General features: G+C 44.9%; 1 protein-coding gene across 1 annotated transcript in view; it reads right to left on the bottom strand.

Moving 5' to 3' along the window:
- Positions 1 to 18296, bottom strand: part of erbb2 (erb-b2 receptor tyrosine kinase 2) — a 54423-nt gene continuing 36127 nt past the window's right edge. The window contains exons 16-27 of the mRNA XM_063003250.1: positions 17691 to 17735; positions 17221 to 17359; positions 15395 to 15517; positions 14203 to 14301; positions 13879 to 14064; positions 11889 to 12044; positions 11734 to 11809; positions 10702 to 10848; positions 9053 to 9150; positions 8472 to 8630; positions 5521 to 5872; positions 1 to 4195 (exon numbers count right to left, since the gene is read on the bottom strand). Of these exons, the coding sequence (XP_062859320.1) occupies positions 3894 to 4195; positions 5521 to 5872; positions 8472 to 8630; positions 9053 to 9150; positions 10702 to 10848; positions 11734 to 11809; positions 11889 to 12044; positions 13879 to 14064; positions 14203 to 14301; positions 15395 to 15517; positions 17221 to 17359; positions 17691 to 17735 (1882 nt within the window). The 3' untranslated portion in view covers positions 1 to 3893. The remainder of the gene's footprint in view (positions 4196 to 5520; positions 5873 to 8471; positions 8631 to 9052; positions 9151 to 10701; positions 10849 to 11733; positions 11810 to 11888; positions 12045 to 13878; positions 14065 to 14202; positions 14302 to 15394; positions 15518 to 17220; positions 17360 to 17690; positions 17736 to 18296) is intronic.

Here is an 18296-nt window from a genome sequence, read left to right as displayed (position 1 = left end):
TTTTTTGAAGGTATTGGACACATTTAGGATATTTTATTACTGTTTTACAAAAGAACCCTCACAATAAAAAATAATAATCAAATCAATAAAATAAAATACAGACAGACCGACGGTTCTGATACTTTTACACAAGACACCAAACACCAGCTTTTATGAACATTGTGTACAAAATTATACAGACGCCCACAACTGTTCACTACTCTTACTTTCTCAATTTTCACTTCTGAATGAAACCAATCAAAATAATCAGAGCTCAGATTCCCTCCGACTGCAGGAATCTGTACAGAAGCGGAACATCAAATCATCCAGAACACACAGAAGCAACGATCAGACACAACAAGACGAGACTTCAACTGTACAAACTCCTTCAATATGCTTTCGGTTTCATCTCCTCCACCACAACGTTTCATTATTCAGACGTGACTCTTCTCAGCAAACAAAAATCAAACCGTGTAGAGAGCTCAGGGTTCAGCGGCTCTACGACTTCAAATAAAATCTGAATTCAAATCATTCATACAGAAAATAATAATATAAGAACATAAAACTGAATGAAATCTCCAAATTAATTTATCATATTTGTAGGAATCTGTACTGATACAGTGACATAATTTCCTCTAAAACTTAATAATAATAATAATAATAATAATAAGCATTTATTTCATTTTAGTCCCATCATTAAACAGATTTAAACACATTTTGTCATTTTAGTGCCAAAAGTATCTGGACACCCTGTCTAATGATTAAGTACGTATACAAGTTGCATCTCTACATTTCACACCCAACAGTTTTAGAGAATTATTTCATTTTCTGGTCCAACTTGTATTAAATGCTCTGCTGACGGAATTGGGCACAGGTTCCCACAGAAACACTGCCAAATCTTTGTTTGAAGCCTTATAGAAGATTCGAGGCTGTTATAAAACTCTACAATAATGTCCAGGGTTTTGGAATGTCATGTCCAACAAGTTCATATTCAGGTGTCCACATACTTTTGCCACACAGTGTATTTATTTACCTCATTTCAATTTTCATTTATTTGCATCACACAGCCCAAATATAGAAAATACACTTATTTAATTGCTTTTTCTGTATAGAAAATGTCTAATGCGAAGCATTTTTGTCCAATAATGTCCCAATTGTCCATGTTTGCCTCAATCCAAACTTATAAAAGTAAATATAAAAGGTTTCTGAGATGTCAGAACTGGCACGTTACTGGCTTGGTGTTCATTTTATTAAAAAATATATATGCTGCCCCTCCTAGACCCCCATTTGATTGAATCTGGAACACAAGCTGCTCTGTTTTGTCTGAGGTCTAGAAACTTAACATGCACGACGGCGAGTCAGGATTCGAGTCAGGATTCAACAAGCTAACGTTCATTCTGCTCTACAGAGCGAGTCTCCCAAAATAATTAGCATTACATTCATGATTATTCATCTAAAAAAAGGGGAAAGATAAGGATGTACCAAAGGATGAATTAAATTTGGTGAATAGATTTCCACTTTGTGTTGGTATTAATACAATAAAAGGACGTCTTTTTTTTCTAGTCGTATCTAGTTTCTCTCTGCTGGTGCTGATCTCCACTCCTGATTGAGGAGAGCGAGACTGACACACGCGCCTTCCGACACGTGAGCAGTACCGACTGCATCTTTTCACCTGCACGAGGTGAGTTCATATGCGGATCAGCCTAGTGTACGGAGAACGATCAGCATTATCCCTCAACCCTGTGCAGTGGCCATCAATCAGCCAGCAGAGGTCGTAATTGCATCAGTTATGAGGTTATGAGGTCCCTTTCTGACTCCCTCCTTGGATGAACAACAAGCCAATCGTTGTTCGTGTAGTCGCCCAGTCCAACCGGATGGCAGAGCTGAGATTCGAACCGATGAGTTCGTACCACTGCGCCACCTGGACGTCTTTTTAGTGTAAATTCTTACATTCAAATTTGGGGTCGGCAGCATCGAGAATAATTTCTACAACATGAATAGCCGGCGTTTGACAGCCCCAACTGTTTGTATTTGGGGCTGCAACAGTGACCGGTGAGTCCTGCAGTCTGCCTGAGGTGCCAGCGATGGCGGAACATAAAGGTTCATAAAGAGAATCCACCGCTGGCTGGTGTAAAGAAGCGACAGATGAATAAACGTGCATATGAAATAGTGTTTAAAGATCACAAAGACAACATGAAAACCAATTAATTTAGCAAGCTGATTATGTAAACGCTGAGAAGAATCAACTTATAACAGAGCGAAAAATAAAATTTAAGAAATAAAAACGACTGGATCTCTTGTAATCAGGAGTCTTTTGAGTTGTTGTGATTTTCACACTACACGACTGATCAGTGATGGGGGCTTCACACTACACCATCTATCATCAGGAGGAATCTCAGGCGAGTCTGTCTGGTCTCCCAAACTACGTCTTGACACGAAAACACATGCAAGGTGATGAGGGGTTTAATGATAACACGTCTAAAAATGCACGTCAACAATGCGATGTGCAGCGTAAAAGCAAGTAGGAAAAATAAATGAATCCGAGTGGATTGGGCTACACGACCAGCAGGGGGCGTCTGTTCTGTTCTGTAGTGAGTTAGAGGTTAATAAATATGTTCTGCAATGCAGTGTGGGTATGATGGTTCAGCTTCCCCTTTTTGCGCGTCCAATTGCCCGATTGCGTCATGCTTCCTCTCCACCAATGCCGATCCCCGCCCTGATTGAGGAGAACAAAGCTAACCCACGCCATCTCCGACACGTGGGCAGCAGCCGTATGCATCTTGTCACCTACACTTTGACGAATGCAGTGCAGCTCAGCGTTGTGTACGGAGAGACACACCCTGAGAGCACTCTTTCCTCGTCTCTGTGCAGGCGCCATCAATCAGCCAGCAGAGGTCGTAATTGCTTTAGTTATGATAGAGTCCTTATCCGGCTTAATCCCACCCCTATCTGAACAACAGGCCAATCGATGTTCATGTGGCTCGACATAGCACTCGCTGCCACTCGCAACCTGCTCGCGACGCCTTTCACACTACACGATTTTGCGTCTCAGACCGGTTTATATTTAACATGCTAGATATTTTTCTCGAGTCGCCGAGCAGATCGAGTTGTTGAACAATTCACACATAGCGATCGAGAGCCGAGTTTTAAGCCCCGTTGCTTCCGAGCCGCCACATCTAGCGGTGACCAGTCGGCGAGCGAAAATCATGTAGTGTGAACCAGGCATAAGTGTGGCCCATAACCCCCCTTTGGATATAAGCGTGTGCGTAACGGCATAAATGTAAATAAATCATAAATTCCTCACTTCATTCCAGTCATCTATAGAAGGTCACATGATCTGATAGTGTTAATTGGTCCTAAAGTTAATAGTGGACGTGACGGGAACACAAAAACAACAACGCACCTCAGGATTAGTGTTACAACATCAATCATCGTGGCTCATTTTTTTATAAACGCGCCCCCCGTTTAGCGCTCACAGAGTCCGTCTGATCCGAAAACAAAGCCCCACACATTCAGAAAAGGACAGCTGCTCCAGCGAGGCCCGGGAAACGACTCCTGTAGTGCAGCGGAGAGAGAGAGAGAGAGAGAGCGGCAGGGAGGACAGAAAAATATTCTCACAACACGGACTGTAGTAGTTCCTCCCGTCGGATCCAGTGTATTTCGTTTCATACATTCTCAGAAGCTTCGTTCACGTCGTCTTAAAAAACGTCCCAGTCGACTCGTACCGTTTAGATGCGCCGCGTTAGCTCGTACCACATTCGATTATACGTCCGTTTGTAATAAACGTAGTGAAAAAAACGCACATTTTAGTTACTCACTCACTCACCCACTCACTCACTCACCCACTCACTCACTCACCCACTCACTCACCCACTCACTCATCCATCATTCACCCGTTCACTTCGGACCGTCCCTCAGGTGCACTCCCTCTGCCCGCTCCAGGTCTCAGCCAGTCCCAGGTACTCTGGGTTTTCGGCCGTCTGAGTCACAAAGCCGTTCGCCCGCCTGGGAGGCGCCGCGGCCCCGCCCGGGGGAGCCCCGTTTTTGGCCACCAGATCCAGGTAATACGGGTTGTCAAAGGCGGGCGCGGCAGGAACCAGGTACTCGGGGTTCTCCACGCTCCGGCCCACGCTCAGGCCGTTGGGTATCCGCCTCTCGGTGGACTTGCGGGGCAGCGTGCTCGCCCTCTCGTAGTGGACGTCCTGATTCACGTACTCTTAAAAAAATACAGATACATAAAGATGAAGTTAAAAGTTTAGGTCAGGGTTTTTAACATTTTGTCTGTGAAGTTTACTATGACCCAGGTAACACATCAAAACGCATCAAATTCATCAAAACAAAATAAAATATAATTAATTAATAAAAATGGTCTCAAAATCTGGTCCCACTGTGGTTTACAAGGTTTAACATAAAGCCTCCACAAGACGGCATTCATGTACAAGTTAAATTTTTTAGGTGCCTGTTAAAATTCTCACTCACTCACTTTCTTAACCGCTTATCCAATTAGGGTTCGTGTGAGGGGGTGCTGGAGCCTATCCCAGCTTTTCAATGGGCGCAAGGCACACAGTAACACCCTGGACGGGGCGCAGGGCAGACACACATACACACACGCCCATTCACCTATAGGGCAATTCAGTGTCTCCAATTAACCTGACTGCATGTCTTTGGACTGTGGGAGGAAACTGGAGTGCCCAGAGGAATCCCACACAGACACGGGGAGAACATGCAAACTCCACACAGAAAGGACCCGGACCGCCCCGCCTGGGGATCGAACCCAGGACCTTCTTGCTGTGAGGTGACAGTGCCACCGACAGAGCCACCGTGGGAGGGGGGGTGCTGGAGCCTATCCCAGCTTTTCAATGGGCGCAAGGCACACAGTAACACCCTGGACGAGAGTGCCAGTCCATCGCAGGGCAGACACACACACACACACACACACATTCACCTATAGGGCAATTCAGTGTCTCCAATTAACCTGACTGCATGTATTTGGACTGTGGGAGGAAACCGGAGCTCCCGAAGGAAACCCACACAGACATGGGGAGAACATGCAAACATCCCCGCTCCGCCTGGGGCTCGAACCCAGGACCTTCTTGCTGTGAGGTGACAGTGCTACCCACCGAGCCACCCCCCAGTAACACTAAATGGCCAAAAGTATGTGGACAACTAATCATGAGCTTGTTAGACGTCACATTATAAAAGTAAGGTCATTATTATAGAGCTGTTCCACCAACCACCTCTGCTCTTCTGGATGTTTGGAGTGTGTCTATGGGAGTTTGTGCCTATAGAGTTAAAATTAGCATTATAATTCATCCCAACAGTGTTCAATGGGATTGAAACCAGCGCTCTGTGCAGGCCAGTGTAGTTCCTCCACACTGAACTCAACAAACCATGTGTTAGTCATGCTAGAACAGGAAAGGGTCTTCCCCAAACTGTTGCCACTAAGCTGATCATCAGAAAACAAGTGTCCAAATGATTCAGTCACAGAAAAAGAACAGTTACACACACACACACACACGGCCCAGCCCTCCTCAGACTCACCTTGCTGTGTGTGTGTTTTGCGTGGTAGTGTGTGTGACAGGTAGCTCATCGGCCCGTCCACCTCCAGTTCTCCGTCCACGTAGGCGGGGTACGTGGGGTCCTTGCTGTAGCGCCCGGGGCTGGAGGGGGGTTCGTCCCTGCCGCCGTCCAGAAACACGTTGTCGGACTGGCCCCCGGCCGAGCAGTGGGATTGGCTCCTGGCCAGCGAGCGGTACTGAGAGCCGGCCCAGGTCCCGTTGGCGGTGGCTCCTGAGGGAAGGGCGGGGTACAGAGCGCGCCCCAGCGTGCTGACGGACGAGTGCATGCTCCGCGCATTTCTCGCGCCGTCTGTGTCTAGGATCATTTCTGTGCTCTGTAGGAAGAAAACATAACAGGATTGTAAAAATCAGTCTGTAGAGACTCTGGGTCTGTCGCAAAACCTAGTGAGCTTTCAGCATTTCACGTCGTCCTACGTACTTGTGAGAAAAAGGCTGTAACTCTTAGACGCCTCCTACTGAGACGCCTTATTCTGACCAATATTCTGACCAAACAACGAGAGAGCATCATGTGGTTTCTTAGCTGTGAAGGCAATCCCAGCTTTTCTAAAAAAAAAAAAAAAAACATGCAAATAGAAGCGAAGCAGCAAGCGAGTTCATTTTTAATTTGTATAAAGTTGTACATGTAGGGTTGGGCGGTATGACGGTATTGCGGTATTTTAAAAATGTGAAGTGCCCCGTTTCTGCTTCAGGTCTACCTTGAAAACTGAGACTTTAAGACATTTGCACATCCACAGTTAAGGAGGGGTGGGAGTGGTAGGCGGTTGGAGCTCACTGATTGGTTGTAGTGATGGGAATTGACGGGAGCCGGATGGCTCGGTTCCTTTTAAAGAGCCGTTCAAAAAAATGGCTCTTCGTTCTTCGAGAGGCGCTACTGGGTAAACTATAAGACCCCCTGATATTAATATCAATGATGAACGATCATGCAAATTTTGCTACCTTGCCTTAAATGTAGGCCTAATTCAAACAACACTTACAGGAGAAAAAATATTTATTTTAAAAGGAAACTCCAGGGAAGAGACATGATGTGGTTGCATCGCATTAAGTTTCAGAACAATCCTCTCTTGTGCAGAGATGTGCCCGTGTTTGTTTGTTTCTGCTTTAAAACATAAGCGCCATGAAATAATCAGATTTAACATCATTAAACAAGTTTATTTCTCAATTATTTGTCATTATACTACTAGCACTGCTTGTTCTGCATGTTCTCTCTGTAGCTCGGTTACGGCTTAATCTCTCTCTGTGTGTGTGCGTGTGCGTGTGTGTGTGTGTGTGTGTCTCGCTCACTCTCTCCGCGATATTAAAAGTGTTTTCGGATTTAAATTTCAACAATAAACAGCTCTCATTATGACTGATTAATTCCCTCTACTGATGCCAAGCTGAATGGGTGGATTACTGCGCAGAAATAAAAATATATATATAACGGCTTCCAGAGACGCATTTACACTTATGCGTACAATATTTATTATAGATCAGATCGGATAAGCAATGTCTGGCGTTCTGATTGTTTTACTTTGTGTAATAAAACATTTGAATACTGTGATTACACTGTAAAGTTTGTCCGCACCCCGTCCCGTCCCCCTCCCCGCGCGGTAATACCGTATACCGCAGTATTTTCTGAAGACGGTATGACAGTATGAAAATCAGCAAATGTCATTTATTTACAAATTTGGGTTTGTCAGTGACAGTTTAACCGTTTTCGGTACACGGAGCGAGTTGTGTCGCCTCAGCCCATTGGTTTGAATTAGCTCAAGTTCACACTACACGACTGGATCTCTTGCACTAGGGAGTCTTTTAAGTCATTGTGGTTTTCACACTACACGACTGATCGGTGATAGGGGGGTTTCACACTACACCATCTACCACCAGGAGGGATCTCAGTCGAGTCTGTCTGGTCTCCCAAACTACTTTTAGTCACGAAAACACACGTGAGAAGTGACGAGGAGTTTAGTGATACCACGTCTAAAAATGCACGTCAACAAGTAGCGAGCGATCTGAGCTGTTGGAGCGCTGGTGTGCATCGTAAAATCAAGTAGGTAAAATAAATGAATCAGAGTGGATTTGGCTATGCAACCAGCAGGGGGCGTCTGTTTCTGTTCTGTAGTGAGTTGGAGGTTAATAAATATTATTTGCAATGCAGTGTCGGTATTATGGTTTGGTGTGGATGATAAGATCACAAAATACTGTAAAGCATGTGTGTGTGCTGATGTATTCTGATAGAAACTATATTACACCTCTGTCCCAGGTTTTTACACTCCTCCTTCTCCCCCGGGTTTCCCCCCACCCCATATCCTGTGTTCTCATTGGCTGTAGTTCGACACAGCACTCGCTGCCACTCGCAACCTGATCACAACACCTTTCACATTACAGGATTTTGAATCGGCGACTGGTCCAGATATTTAACATGCTAGATATTTTTTATTTTATATGAGTCCACTCGGGTCGAGATCAATCGAGAGCCGAGTTTAGATCCCCAAGCGAACACCGAGGTGCTTCCGAGCTGCCACATCTAGCGGCGACCTGTGGGTGAGCAAAAGTCTGGGCAAAAATCTTATCGTGTGAACTAGCCATTAGTAAGCAAAAACAGGCGGTGGGCGGGGACGGTCGGTGGTACAATCGCTGTCTAACTAGAGTGTCTGAATGATCTGCCTTCTAAAGTTCGATGAATTTTTTAAATCCTCTCTATTAAGGCAGCTGATCAGGTAGGCAGTGGGCAGCAAGGCAGCTCACCAGGTTTTAGGACTCCTCAGTCTGTAGAAATCCAGTTAACTGAAACTCAGTCGGTAGAGACTCAATCTGCTAGTCAGTCTACCAGGACACAGCCAGAGGAATCTCACTCACTGAACATAATGATGTACGTCTATGGTTTATCAAATATCAAGCAGAAAGAGGCATCGGAATGCAGACGTGGTGACTGACCCTGTGAGACTGGCGTCGACTGGGCCCGTTCGCCGCGTTCTCAAAAAATCCAGGCTGAGGAACCAGATACTCCTCGGCGTCCAGGAGCTCGTTAACGTTCCCGCCTTCCTCCTCCAGCAACGTCCGGTAAAACTCGCTCTCAAACGGACTCAGATCGTTCTGCAACAGAAGAAACAAAATTACTGATCAGCCCAAAAGTCTGAGTCCATAATCTAGTCATAATCTCTAACTTTTACATTTAGACACGAACAAAACCATTATTTCTTAATTTCTAAAACTGACACCAATAGATCAATCAACAGGACTGGTACTAATGGTGACTATGTACATATGCCAACCACTAAATACAGAGTTTTATGGATTAAAAGAAGAAGAATAAAACTGCAGCAGGAAGCTTTCTGTTCAGTGTCCATATAAATAAAGCTGGTTCGACTGCGGCCACCTACTGGAACAGTGGTCTGGTCCATTCTAAATGACATTCTAGAACTTTCTACACCATCACACAAACCATTCGAGTTGCTGTCTGTGTATTTTTGATCAGTCTGATCGAATGTAAACTTTAGACCTGAACGATCTTGTACCTGGGTGACGACGAAGTGTGAAGGATCTCGTGCCATGGCGCTGAAGTTAGTCACCAGATCCTTAAATCTGGGTCGAGACTCAGGATCGATCTTCCAACCTTTCAATCAGATCAGATCAGTTCAGTTATCCAACATTCAGTCATTCAAATGAGTCAATCCATCCATCCATCCAATTATCCATCCATTAATTCATTCATCCATCTATTTATCTATTCATCCAGAAAAATCATCTATCCATAAAATCACCCATCCATTCATTTATTGATTCATCCATCTATTTATCCATACATCTATTCATCCATCCATTTATCCATCTATCTATCCAGAAAAATCATTAGTCCATTCATTCATCCATCCATCCAACCAATCATCCATCAATAAAAATCATCCATCCATTTATTCATCCATCCACAAAAGTCATCCATCCATAAAAGCACCCATCCATCCAATTAACCATCCATCCATTAATCCATCCATCTATCCAGAAACATCATTAGTCCATTCATTCATCCATCCATCCAACCAATTATCCATCAATAAAAATCATCCATCCATTTATTCATCCATCCACAAGTCATCCATCCATAAAAGCACCCATCCATCCAATTAACCATCCATCCATTAATCCATCCATCTATCCAGAAACATCATTAGTCCATTCATTCATCCATCCATCCAACCAATTATCCATCAATAAAAATCATCCATCCATTTATCCATTTATCCACCCATCCATCCATCCATCCATCCATCCAGAAACATCATTAGTCCATTCACTCATCCATCCATCATCCATCCATCCATCCATCTATTTGTATCTATCTATCCATCCATCCATCCATCCATCCATCCATCCATCCATCTATCTGTATCTATCCATCCATCCATCCATCCATCCATCCATCTGTATCTATCTATCTATCTATCTATCTATCCATCCATCCATCCATCCATCCATCCATCCATCCAGAAACATCATTAGTCCATTCACTCATCCATCCATTTATCCACCCATCCAATCACTCATTCAATTATTCATTCATAAAAACACTTTCTGTTCACATGATGCTGGAGGCGTTATATTTTGGTCAGAGCCCTGTTCTCCTCCCAGCACCGACAGTGAGGTGTCAATCCCAACAACACTGCTGCACCTGCTACACTCATACTCAGTAAAACAAACTACCATGTCATTACCATGTTATTGTCAGCGACGCTGCGAATCATCCACCACCCAAATAATATCTGATCAGTGGGGTCCTGTGTGTGTGTGTGTGTGTGTGTAAATTTAGTAATTGTATACCCAAAAAGTTAGTATCTGTAAGGTGGGTGTGGCTTATAGCATGGTAATGAATGTAAATGTAAATAAATAAATGATACGACTCAAACACTGAAGCAACAGTTTGGGAAAAGATCTTTAAACACCTTTGGGAGGAAATGGGCTCAAATTCCCACAGATATTCTACAAAATCTTAATCGGGCATCTACATACGTTTGGCCATGTGATGCATGTAATAAAATACCTGCTGAGAGATCTCAAAGCCCTGACTGTGACCTTGTCATGACCTTGTTATATCATGCTAGCATGCTTTTGAAACCCTGCTGGACCCACGGCTACACTGAACTGTGTTTTCCCTCCACCCCACACTCACAGTTGACCATGATCATGTAGACGTCGGTGGTGCAGATGAGAGGCTGCGGGAGTCGTTCTCCTCTCTCCAGGAGTTCGGGAATATCCCGCGCTGGTATCAGGTCATAGGGCTTCATGCCAAAAGTCATCAGCTCCCACACCGTCACTCCTGAGGCACAAACACAAGCCATGCAGAGAGAACGTTAAACCCAGCAGTGGAACATCAAACCCACAAAAAAAACCAGATAAAAACATCACTGTGAAATACGGTGGTGAAAGCATCGAGTTATGGAAATTCTGGCAGTCTGGCAGAACTGATAGGAAAATACAGCTGAAGTCAGGTGTTTCAGCCCCACCCTGTTGCTAAAAGGTGCATAAAATCAAATCTTTTAAATATTATTTGCTTCCAAATTGGTGGCAACAGTTTAGGGAAGGCCTTGGTTCTAAATCCTCCAGAACGCATAATTGCAACGTGAACATTAGTGACTAAATTCCCCAACACACACTTCAATATCTCATGTAAGGCTGACAAACATTTTCCCGTGTAACATGCAACTTGTCATGAAATTCAAACTTTAATGTTTGTGTTCAGCGATTTAACGTTTTTCATTCATGTAGCTGCTTAATTGGCATTATGAGGCGTCCTACCAATCCTACGGCAATTCAGTTAGCAATCGGTTAGTCAAAATGTCCAAGATGCCGCTCAGGTGGCGCAGCGGTAAAACATGCTTGCACACCAGAGCTGAGATTTCGAACACATAGTTTCGAATCTCAGCTCTGCCATCCGGCTGGGCTGGGAACCTACACAACATTGTTTACACAGGGTGGGAAAGCCTGACCAGGGTTCCTCATAACTGATGCAATTACGACCTCTGCTGGCTGATTGATGGTGCTGCACAGAGTCGAGGAATATTGTGTTGATCGGGGTGTGGCTCTCCGTACACAAAGCTGAGCCACTACGACTACAAAATTTTGCATTTTATTACACAATGTCCAACAGCCCATGATCAGGCGTCCACATACTTTTGACCACGTTGGACGTTCGGATACTGACCGTAACTCCACACGTCGCTCTGGTGCGTGAACCTCCTGTGAAGAATGGACTCCAACGCCATCCATTTAATCGGCACCTGTGGAGTGAGTGATCGTGGTTAGGAGATGTTACAGGTGTGTCACAGCGCGTCTATATATTTTCGGAGCCGCACGCACCTTCCCTCCGTCTGCGTGGTACTCGGTCTCGTCGATGTCCAGGAGCCGAGCGAGGCCGAAATCTGTGATCTTCACGTGGTTGGGGTTTCTCACCAGGACGTTTCTGGCCGCCAGGTCTCGGTGAACCAGTCGCGCGTCTTCCAGGTAACTCATTCCCTGAGGGTGAGAATGCAGGTGACTTATAAATGTGCTTTGTGTTCTGTTCATCAGACATTGAGGGAAAGCAAGCAAGCAGGTTCCAAGAATGCCGTTCTTCTACAGGCAGGTCAGAAGGCTGCACGCGTTACTCCATGTTTAGACCGGCAGCAATGTGAAGCGATCGAGCGACCAGCTTTTATTAAGAAATGCATTTTCTCCCCTTTCTCCTGATTTTTAGCGTAATTAATCAGTCTTCAGTCGTCCGAGGAGGGTATATCCGCCTGCCCCGCGCCCCCTCTGACGTGTGTGCAGTCACTTGACCACTTCTTTTTCGCCCATACCCCGGTGGATTCGCATCTCCATACTCCTCCACTTCTATTCAGCCGCCTCAGGTCCTTACAGGGTCCTTAAACAGCGTTTTGAAGCCCCCGTCCCCTTTTTAGTCCCGTCTTTTCTCACCCAGCAGACCAATGGCCAATTCTGTGTGCAGGCACCGCCGATTGTGCCCGCTAGATGGCGCCCAGCTGACCGGTAGCTGAACCGGGGAGTTCCGGAAATATTCCACGGCGCCACTGTTCGTTTTAAAATAAAGTTGGCGATTTTTGGTGTCGGGGGTCGAAGCAACGTTAACAAAAAATTTTAAAAAGTTGAACTTCATGCAAATTTAAAGCAAAGCAATGTGACGTACATGATGGTACATATATTATCTTGGCCAACGTCAAACTGTAAGCTCCGTTTTTGGTTCAACAGTTTCTACTACAGGTGGAAGAGACTCGCGGGTTATTTATTTATTTAGTAGGATTTTAACATCATGTTTTACACACTTTGATTTCATTCATTTTTATTTCTGCATTTTCTCCCATTTTTCTCCAATTTATCGTAGTCAACTTGTCTTCCGCTGCTGGTGGATCCCTGATTGCAGTCGATATATATAGTCGAGGTATATTGCTGCTCACGCCCCCTCTGACCCGCACTCAGCCCTTAGCGGAACCCTTTTTTCACCCATGCATTCTGCACAGGCGCCTCTCTATCTGCTAATCATGGTCCTTACACAGCGCTTGAAGACACATAGTCCGGTCATCCCGCCCTAGAGGAAACGTGTCTGCTGCAGGCACTGCCAATTATGCCGGCTAGATGGCACCCAGCCAACCGATGGCTACGCCGAGTCTCAAACCGAAGTGTTCAGAATCTCGGCGCTGGTGTGCTAGTGGAATATCCTTTCATTCATCATTCCATTCATGACAGGACAGGTCGTTACTGGTTACACAAGATTCATCAGTTCAGGTTTTTAATATCAAACACAGTCATGGACGATTTAGTATCGAGTTCACCTCACCTGCACGTTTTTGGACTGTGGGAGGAAACCCACACAGACACGGGGAGAACATGCAAACTCCACACAGAAAGGACCCAGACCGCCCCGCCTGGGAATCAAACCCAGGACCTTCTTGCTGTGAGGCGACAGTGTTACCCACCGAGCCACCCTATCGCAGAGTTAAACTTCCAGTTCTCTTGTTACAGACAGTGATGGACTACACAGGGATGAAATTTACAGACGGGCGATTTCCCTTCCGGATTTTTATTTTTAGCGGGAACACGTCTGATCTGTGGTCAAACAGTTTTTATCTTTACGCTCGGCAGATACCAGCCAGAAAGTGACGCAGTACTGGCACGGCATTTTCTATTGGTAACGAGGTGAAAACTACTGCCGGTCTGAACGTAGGATAAAGCTGGAAAAGTGGCTAAGCACTAAAACTCAAGGAAGACAAGCATCAAGTCTCCTCAATGTACTTTCCTCCCCGGGGTACAATGAACTCCCCCTGGTGGTCGAAAAGAGGAGTCGCGAACTCACCTTAGCGATCTGTACACACCAGCTCAGGAGGTACTGGGACCCGATCCGGTCTTTATTCTCACGCACGTAGTCCAGCAGGCAGCCGTACGGCATGAGCTGAGTCACCAGCTGCACGGTGGAGGTCAAACAGATTCCCAGCAAGCGACACACGTACGGACTGACCACACCCGCCATCACGTACGCCTCCTACACACACACAATAAGTTTAACTTGTAACTACATTATAGGGCCAAAAGTATGTGGACATCCTGGAATTTTGAGTTCTACAGGTTAGTAACTGGTATGGTTTTATTGGTGACAGATTTAGTGACAGATTTGACTCACGTCCAGGATTTCCTTGTTGGCTTTGGGTGAGGTGTTCTCGCGCAACACTTTAATGGCCACTGGGATCTTCATGTTGTCTTCATCAGGAGTCCAGATACCCTGCAGGAGCAAAAAGCAAAACACAGGGTCAGAGCTTTTTTTCATCCCTTTAGTTTTACTAACCACTTTATCCTGGTCAAAGATGTGTGATGCCCATAAAGACCTTGAGTCTGTCTGAAAACCTGGTGATCTCTCTACACAGACGCATTTTACATCATGCAACACTCCCGAGAACAGGGCATGTCTAAATACTTACGATTCCTTAAAATGCTCCTACAGAGGCGTCTTAATTCTAAATGCTAATCTGACTGAATTCCTTGCAGTGAAGGCAATCCCAGCATTCAGTGCGGCACGGCTTTTCTCACAACAAATGACAAACATCGTGGACGAATGTAAAGCAACCAACGGAGTTCTTTTCAAATGTAAATAAATTCTCATCGATGTTTAATGTGTATAAAGGTGCACGAGTGTCGTTTATTTGTAAATTCAGGCTCGTCAGGGACAGTTTAACCGTTTTCTGTACACGGAGGGAGACGTTAGCCAGCGTGCTAGCGGGTTGTGCCGCCTCAGTGTAATCAACGTAATTGGTGTAATCTCTGTATAAGTAGTGCGTCTAAATAATCTGCCTTATGAGTTTGATGCCTTATTAGAATCCTCTCTACTGAGGCAGCGGATCAGGTAGGCATTAGGGAGCAATTTAAGACATGGCCAAAACTGGTACATGGTACCAAAAGTATGTGGACACCCGACCATAAGCTTGTTTAGGACATCCTATTGAAATACTAAGAGCATTAACCTTTATCCATCCAATAAGAACGTACGCCTGCCTACATAAACTGTAATAAATGACTAAAATCCAGTCTATAAATAGTTATAGGGAGGACACAGTTCTGTAGACATCATTTACTTCATTGATCAGTATGGGCTATGGATAAACATATAAAGATTAATATAGAGAGCATATGTTTAACAAGAATATTGCCCCCAAATATGCTCCATACCTAGGCGGCCTATTTCCGAAGCCTACAGCCACATCTAGCCTTTACTTTAATTTGTCACTTGCCTGTATCTACTGGTATCAACTAGACGAACCACACCTACTAGCTGTGACTAACTGATTGGTACGCAGAGCTGTTTAAACACGACCGCTGACCTTGTAGACAGTCCCGAAAGCTCCAGATCCCAGAACTCTCAACTTCTTCAGCTCGGTTTCCTTCAGGATCCTCATCTGAGCCTGGTTGGGTTGGGCTCCACTGGGGGTGAGCGGCTCCACCAGCTGCAGTCCAAACACACAGTACAGGAGGAACGTTCAGGGAAACGCAAAACCAATCATCTCTGATCGATAAATCAAAACAATAAACCAGTTCTGTTTAAGAGGCCACTGAGGTGAAGCACCAGTCATGACGCAACACAATCCAGTACAGTACCAGTAACTTAGCTTATTTTCAGTGAATTTTATAAGCCAATCACATCACATGAAGACAGAGCTTAAAGAAATGATGGTAGTTGAGGAAGGCTGTGTCCCAAATTGCACACTACTGTGCTAAATAGTATGCCTAATGTATCAGTATTGCCTACAATAACATGGTATAGTTACACACAGGGTGCCGTTTGGGATGTGGGTGAGGCCGCATTATGGGGCAGCATTAAAAGGTGGCATAACGAGACAGCATTACGAGGCAGCATTATAAGGGAAGCATTTTGAGGTGGCATAACAGGGCAGCATTACAAGGCAGAATTATGAGGCAGCATTAGGAAAGAGCATTATAAGGTGGCATAACAGGAAAGCATTATGAGGTGACATTAGAAGGCAGCATTACAAAGAGGCATTACGAGGCAACATTATGGGGCAGCATTATAAGGCAGAATTATGAGGCAGCATTATCAGGCAGCATTAGGAAAGGGCATTTTGAAGTGGCATAACAGGAAAGCATTATGAGGCGACATTATGGGGCAGCATTACAAGGAGGCATTACGAGGCAACATTATGGGGAAGCATTATGAGGTGGCATTATGGGGAAGCATTATGAGGTGACATTATGGGGCAGCATTAAAAGGTGGCATTATGGGGCAGCATTATGGGGAAGCATTATAAGGTGGCATTATGGGGCAGCATTATGGGGAAGCATTATGAGGTGACATTATGGGGCAGCATTATAAGGCAGAATTATGAGGCAGCATTATGAGGCAGCATTAGGAAAGAGCATTTTGAAGTGGCATAACAGGAAAGCATTATGAGGCGACATTATGGGGAAGCATTATGAGGTGGCATTATGAGGCAGCATTATAAGGTGGCATTATGGGGCAGCATTATGGGGAAGCATTATGAGGTGATATTATGAGGCAGCATTATAAGGTGGCATTATGGGGCAGCATTATAAGGTGGCATTATGGGGCAGCATTATGAGGCAGCATTATAAGGTGGCATTATGGGGCAGCATTATAAGGTGGCATTATGGGGCAGCATTACAAGGCTGCATTATGACGCGACCTTATAGGGCAGCATTATGAGAAGCCATTATTAGTTGGCATTTTAAGGCAGCATTATGATGCAGCATTATAAGCCTGCATTACGAGGCAGCATTACAAGGCAGCATATGGGAAAGCATTTTGAAGAGGCATAACAGGAAAGCATTACGAGGCGGCAATATGAGACCACATTGCAAAGAGGCAGCATTATGGGGCAGCATTACAAAGCAGCATTACAGGGTGGCATTATGGGGCAGCTTTATGGGGCAGCATTATAAGGAGGCAACATTAGCTGGCATTATAAGGCATCATTATGAAGCAGCATTACCAGGCAGACAGGCAGCTGACCACTCAGGGGTCTTAATCGAGTACATTTACATGCTGGGTCAATTACAGAACAAATGGTTTCATTCCTAAGCAGCATCCCCTAAGCTCATGGTGAGCTACAGCTTGCTTGACTGTGGACAGCGTCTCGCTCTTATTCAGGGGAGAACGTTTTGTGTCTCTGACCTCATGCTCCTGCTCTATTCTCCTCAGGGTCTCCTTCTTCTTCAGCTTCTTCTGTCGGAGCAGGTAGAAGACGAGCAGAGTCAGCAGGATGAGGAAGAGAACCACACCGCCGATCGCTGCAGCTATGGTGGTGCCGGGCCTGCCAACGACAAAAAACACAAGCAGGAAGTTAAACTGGCTCAAAAATACGAGGAGAAAAGACCAAAAGTATGTGGACACCTGACCATGACAATACCACAGCATTCCAAAGCCATGGCCATTCATTCAGAACAGCCTCCACTCTTCTGGAATGGCTTTCCAAAAGATTATGGAGTGTGTTTGTGGGGATTTGGGCCCATTTAGTCCTGGAGCACTGGATTTACTGCAAACAACTGACAGGGTGTTGCTGAAGCACCTGAACTCAGGTAATAATCAAAAGGGGCGTCCAATTACTTTTGGCCATGTAGTGTATGAGAACTCAGAGAGCTTACCCAGTTTTCAGGTGAACTGGACACCCTTGACTGTCCTCCAAACACCTGTGAAGAAACCAAAGGTCTTTTGGTCAATCAATGGTTATGTCCAAAAACCTGGTCATCTCTCTACATAGATGCATTTTACGTCATCCTACACTCCCGAGAAGAGGGCGTGTCTAAATTCTAAATTCCTTAAAATGCCCCTACTGAGGGGCCTTAATTCTGAGTGATAATCTGACTGAAAAACGAGGGAGGAGTTTCAACCTCAACACAAGCTTGACGTCCCTAATAGCCTAGTGTTTCAAATGACTGACTGAGAAATAGGCCTGACATTTGATTCAGTTCTTTCAGAGGAGGTTTTAAAATACTGCTGTATTTGCTGCATTTTCTTTAGGACACAGTTTAAGTTCAACACGTTAAAAATGCTAGCGTTCACACTTTTATGGCTGTAGCTAAGAATTTCTTTATTTTTCTATGACGACAGGTGGTTTACAAAGCACATGTGAGTGATTTCCTGCATAGTGTGTAACTATACCATCGTTAGTGCTTTAAAAGTGGGTGGGGTCTTCAAACACTGTGTAAGAACCCTGGTTAGTAGACCGAGGCGCCTGTGCAGAGGTGGAT

The sequence above is a fragment of the Trichomycterus rosablanca genome, chromosome 10 (assembly GCF_030014385.1).
Source record: "Trichomycterus rosablanca isolate fTriRos1 chromosome 10, fTriRos1.hap1, whole genome shotgun sequence".
Classification (NCBI taxonomy): Eukaryota; Metazoa; Chordata; class Actinopteri; order Siluriformes; family Trichomycteridae; genus Trichomycterus; species Trichomycterus rosablanca.
Note: the sequence above shows the minus strand (reverse complement) of the source record. Positions and strands in the feature narration are given on the sequence as shown.